Source organism: Pelobates fuscus, chromosome 5 (genome assembly GCF_036172605.1).
Source record: "Pelobates fuscus isolate aPelFus1 chromosome 5, aPelFus1.pri, whole genome shotgun sequence".
Taxonomy (NCBI): Eukaryota; Metazoa; Chordata; class Amphibia; order Anura; family Pelobatidae; genus Pelobates; species Pelobates fuscus.
Genome location: NC_086321.1, coordinates 273,629,640 through 273,635,819, shown reverse-complemented (window position 1 = coordinate 273,635,819; position 6,180 = coordinate 273,629,640). Strand labels below are relative to the sequence as shown.

The 6,180-nt window shown below is 39.6% G+C and overlaps 1 protein-coding gene across 1 annotated transcript in view; it reads right to left on the bottom strand.

Moving 5' to 3' along the window:
* Window positions 1–1,223: 1,223 nt before the first annotated feature.
* The window catches only part of LOC134612201 (uncharacterized), a 46,594-nt gene continuing 41,637 nt past the window's right edge, over window positions 1,224–6,180 (bottom strand). The window contains exons 4-5 of the mRNA XM_063456552.1: window positions 3,226–3,356; window positions 1,224–1,463 (exon numbers count right to left, since the gene is read on the bottom strand). Of these exons, the coding sequence (XP_063312622.1) occupies window positions 1,224–1,463; window positions 3,226–3,356 (371 nt within the window). The remainder of the gene's footprint in view (window positions 1,464–3,225; window positions 3,357–6,180) is intronic.

Below are 6,180 nucleotides of genomic sequence, written 5' to 3'. Positions count from 1 at the left end.
TGCTAGATTAAGGTAACTAGCTAAAGGGGTTTTAACCCCTTCAGCGCCGAGGGAGGGGGGCCCCGAGGGAGGGGGGCACTCCAAGAGCCTATAGTGCCAGGAAAATAAGTATGTTTTCCTGGGACAATAGGATCCCTTTAAATTCATCTTGCTTTTGTTTTTTTAAGAAGGCACTGTGGTATTTCACTATGGTAGGCATTTTAGCAAAATTAGAAAAAGGTTTTGCCAATATTTTATTTCTAGTGTTTTTCACAAACATATTGGATAGCAGACATGGATTTAATTGAAACACAATGTAACAAACAGGTTAAATAACCTGTGGCTAAAATGTCTATTATGGTTTTGTTAAGGAATAAAGGACTAAAATATAAATAAATCTCTATCCCTAGATGCAAAATGTCAGATGAGGTGTGGTCACTGGTCACCACCCATATCTTTCGTTTACAAGTCCAAGAGACTGAAACGACTCATGTGGTTTGCCCTTTCCAAACAGAGAAAAAGAAGGCCAATGCATAAAAGGTTGCTGGAATGCCAAGTATAAAAATAAAAATGTATGACATTTCTTTTTATAAAGGAAATCCAAAGTATATTCCTCTTGCACGTAAATTTTTGGTCTTTGAGTATTGTCATTCTGCCAAAACCATTGTAATTATTGTATTATTATAATTACTATTATTATTGTTACACAAATTTGAAGAAGTACTAATCTTACTGTACACTTTATAGTAAAATACAACCATCAAATAGGAGCTCCTAGACAATATCAATGTGATGGATTTTATGTGGCAAAGCACAGGATTATTCTCCGAAGTGTAAAATGCTGGGAATTTAAAGGAACATTCCTCCCAATGTGCATGGCCAAACCATCTGTGTGGAAAACTAAAACCTGGAATGTGACAGACACCAATCCTCACCTCTTCTACTTACGATGGAGAGCTAGCCATGCCAGGCATTGAGTTTCTGGTTCTCTTTTGTTAGTAGTAGAGTCGAGACAGGGAGCAGAGCCAATCACATCTTAAGCAAGACATCAAATTGCTCTAAAATAATTTCACTACCTACAATGTAGGGTGCTATGGGGAGGGCCCCAGAGTTTAAGTTGTTGTGAGGTGGGAGTTTTCAGTACACACATATTTAATTACACAACATTCTTGCTTTATTGTGAATTCATGAATTTGACATCCAATATTGCCTTCTGTTAATATGGGCATTTTGTTAAATTTTAATCAAGACATACAGAATTCGTCATTAGGTCGCAAATCCATTAAGTATGCAAGACGATTAGCCATGGCAAAAAAGGCGGTAATCGCAGCAATATCCCAAGCATCTTCACGGTCCAAACCGTGCTTTTCCAGCTGTTTGAAGTGGATTTCAGTGATATTTTCTGGTTTGGCAATTGCTAAAGCAAACTCCACCATCGCACGTTCTCGCTGGTTAAGTTCTGCTAGACCCCAGTTGATAATAACCTATTATTAAAATAATAAATGGACTGAAATACAAAGCTAGAAACTGTGTGAAGAATTAGGTGTGTATAGTATCTGGATTCTGGCTGCCATTGTGTTTTTGTTTTGTCCAGCAAGCTTATGAATATACTAACTATATAACTCCTTGATCACAATTTAAAAAAAAAAAAAAAAAAAAAAGCATCTGGTTCAAAAGTAGCAAATTGATGGCGCTTTGGAAATGCAATAATTTAGTAATGACTAAGCTGTAGAAACACCTACTTCCTTTTCCCATGTTGGCAAGCCTCAGCTATATACAGTATATGTATGTATGTATGTATGTAGATACTGGGGGCTGTGAATTTAAATGTACGGTAAGAATACTTATTTGTGTGGTTTGATATATTTATGTAGAGAGTAACACGTATACATATACACCAGACTTGAATACACCAGACTTGAATACATCAACCTATTATTCCTGTAAGTTTTCTTGTAATTGTCTTATTTATTGTTACATCCCCCCCTCTCAAAATATTGTAAAGCGCTACGGAATCTGTTGGCGCTATATAAATGGCAATAATAATAATAATAATAATAATCTCTCACTCATCTATATGGTATTTCAAACTGCAGATCATGTTTCCAAATCCCATGCAATATGGTAAGGTGTTCCATACAGAACCATTTGGGATCCCGACCTCTGATTTTAATTGCCACAGTTCTACATTTTGCCATGCATGCGCACTAGCCTCAAAATGCTTTTCTATAGGAAAGTATTGGATTGGCTGAGATTATCAAGAATGAAGATCTCAGGCAAGGTTGCTGAACTTCAGCACTAACTGGTGCCCAGTGGGATGTAAGGTAAAGAAACTCATCTATGACACCAAAATAATTATTGTCTCTGACAAAGGTGTTGTTACACCTAAATGCATTTTGGGCTATGCGTATGTGGTTTTGCACAATAGGTAGCACTTTGCACTGTTTAGTTTGTTTAGTTAGGCTTTTGTTACAGGTTACAGTGTTGGGCAGGTATTGTTACGTACGTATAGATTTGCTCTGCAGTAATAAAGTATAGGTTTCCCAGTAATAATTTATTATAGTTTTTTGTTTGGCACTCATATTGGTTAGCAGTGCCAAGGTATAGGCAGCATCCCTGCACTGTCCTAGGAATCTAGTACCAGGCAGGTACTCAGATTGCCTACGTATGCCGACTTATATATATACATAACCCATGGTAGTCCTGTTAGCCATCTTTTTGTTAATTTTATCTTATTGCAGCATTTCCTAGTGATGGCTTTGCTATCCTGCCCATGCTTTACCTGTCTGTTAATATCAACTCTGATCACTCTCATCCAGCAGGTTTTTTTCCATCCCCAGTAATATTTAGGAAGCATTCTATATAACACCTGCCTATAATTGATTGTTCATCATTTACTATTTCTTGCCCTTCCTCAGCTTTTATCACTATGTAATATATGCTATTCACTGGATTATATCCTCCCAAAGTTTCTACATAACAGCAGTTAAACCAAGCTACCTTGAGATAAGGGGTCTAAAACATTATATTATGTTTTCAGTATAGAGGCAGACCACTTCCGGCATGTTTGGTAGTCCAGTGTTCCTGTGCTCCTTCTCCCCCCGTTACTCAGGCTATACCTTTAACCTTTTACCTAGGTTTTCACTAGTGTGTTAGTGTTATCTGTTTAGTATCTGCTATTTTTTTAAATCAATTATTAAAGTTTTAATGCTGATACTGCTCGAGACACTGCTTATTAATACCTACCTGGTAAGCCAATATTGGGTTTTTAGAATGTATTATATGCTGAGCTCCATGAGCTGTCACACAGTAAGGGCACTTGTTATAAGCGCTGGTAGCTACAATAAGAAGCTCTTTATCAGCCCTGGATAGATTGCCTGCAATAAAAAATATAAAAAATATATAACATATAACAAGTTCAATATTCATCTCCCTAGACTGAAATGTGTAACAAAATGTGTTTTAGAGACAGATCATTGAAATATTGTTTTAAATACACCAAGGATAGTAATGCACTCTAGTTCTGACCAAAAAAATGTTTAAAGGACCACTCTAGTGCCAGGAAAACATACTCGTTTTCCTGGCACTAGAGTGCCCTGAGGGTGCCCCCACCCTCAGGGACCCACTCCCGCCGGGCTCTGGGGGGAGGAAGGGGTTAAACTTACCTCTTTCTCCAGCGCCGGGCGGGGAGCTTTCCTCCTCCTCCTCTTCTTCCTCGCGACGTCATCGGCTGAATGCGCATGCGCGGCAGGAGCCGCGCTTGCATTCAGCCGGTCGCATAGGCAAGCATTCATAATGCTTTCCTATGGACGCTTGCGTGCTCTCACTGTGATTTTCACAGTGAGAAGCACGCAAGCGCCTCTAGCGGCTGTCAATGAGTCAGCCACTAGAGGCTCTGGAGGCTGGCTTAACCCTCAGTATAAACATAGCAGTTTCTCTGAAACTGCTATGTTTATAAAAAAAAGGGTAAAAGCTAGCTGGACCTGGCACCCAGACCACTTCATTAAGCTGAAGTGGTCTGGGTGCCTAGAGTGGTCCTTTAAGGGACACAAGCTTTTAATTATTACTTGAAGGACAATTGTCTCCTCGACGCAATTTTTTTTATATAATGATGCTTTCTTCAAGTTGTGAAAGGAAATAGATTCTGTGATAAATTAAGTATATGTAAAACAATGGGAATACACATCCCTACTATTAGTATATGACAGGATCCTTCAACCATATACATACACATGGTTCAGACAGAGTTTGAAATGGGCAGGTTGTCGACCCGATGATGCCACTGCACTGTGTGGAGTGACGCCGGGAAGACCATAGAGACTGTATAGAGGTCTTCAAACACTGTCTAACCCAAGGTGCATGTATATGGCTGAAGGATCCTGTTATACACTAAAGGAAGGGATGGGTTTTTTCTCGTTTATTTTTTATTTTTTTATTTTTTTTAATTCTTTATTTTTCTTTGTGCAAGGAGTAACATCGTTTATTTTTACATATACTTAATTTAACAAAGAATCTATTTCTGGGAAATGCATGTGATATAAGACAGAAAAAAATTAAAAATAGCAGGATAACATTTTGTTTTGGGGTGGAAAAGTTGAATACAATTTTGACATGTACGTACCTGCTTCATCCAGGACCTTGATTAACATAGGGGCTGATGGAGCTGCAGCTCCAGGCCAATACCCATGGAACAGGCCCATTTAAAAAAAGTGTTTTTTTTTACACACTTCTCTTAGGTTTGCCACCTGTATTTTTTGAGGCTGCCTGGCTGTGCCGGTATTGCAGTAATACCGGCAATACAAATGCAGATATTTTTCAAAGTATAAACAAAGATTACTCTGCAATACCAGCATCGGCCAGTAGGGGATAGGAAGAGATAGGAAGTTACAGCATATCCCCTGCCTTTCTCTACCCACTGATCCGCGGGAGAGCAGCTACACAGCACAGAGAGTCCAGACAGCAGCTCCCAGCCTGCAGAGACAGACTACAGTTCAGGTATGTGAAGGATGGGGGGAATGGCAGCAGAGAGACATGGGGACACTGAGACACTAGGGGACAGTGGGAGACCTGGGGACACTGAGACACTAGGGGACACTGTGAGACATAGGGACGCAGAGACACATGGGCATGCTGTGAGACATAGGGACATTAGGGGACACATTGGGGCATGGAGACACTAGGGACACAGTGTCTCAATGTCTCCCAGTGTCCCCATGTTTCCCAGCCAGTGGCCCTATGTCTCAGTGTCCCCAGTGAGCCCACTGGGCTCTTAACCTGGCCCTGGCTTCATCTGTGCAACATAAACCATGTACTTTTTCATTTTCCCAGGAATTATGCTAGCCTATCAGGTGCTCTCAAGAGCAGTTTAAACCTGTCTGCATTATGCATTGTGCCCTGTCATGGTTTTTCCTTGAGGAGCTCAAAGAGTGCGTTCTGGCAGATTTGACCCTGGCTAGTATATTCTCCACGCTGTACTCCTTGACATTGTCTTGTTTATCATTTGTGTACCTTTCTGTATTCCTATACTTCAGATTGTTCTCTAACTATTCATTTGCCTGTTAAATCAGGATTCTGATAGTCTGTATCTTTGTAAAGCCTGGCCAATTATAATTACTGGTCATTCTATCTATCCTCTATTCCTACATTAGCTAGGCATGACCTAAGTACTGCATGTTGGGCCTGGTAGTACTGTGGCAGAAACATTAACTAACAGAAGAAATAGAGGAAACCGATAACAGATTAAAAGATACTAAAAAGGAAAGTTTGGTGTCATTGGAGAGATTGGTGGGTCAGAGAGAGTAGGGCGCCCCCTAGTGAATATTCATACATATATACAGGGAATAAAACGTAACTTTTAATAGTTGCTGCAAAAAAATGCTTGAAGTGAGGACCCAAAAAGAACCCAAAACAAAACAAAATAATAATAAATAAACAAAAAAAGGGAACAAAAAACGCCAAATAACAAAAAGAGAACAAAGAATAAAAAATGAAAAGTCGGGAGGATATCAATAAATGTGAGAACGTGCTGGATGGGGATAAAGTGACCTAAGGTAATAACCTAAGGGTTACTATTCGAATAAATCCCCCCAACATCTATATGTCTCACATGTACACTGTAACCTCTCTGTTAAATCGTGCTATTAACCCTCCGTATAATACCCACTGACAGTATCCAACACGGAATCTGATGGGGTAAAGACA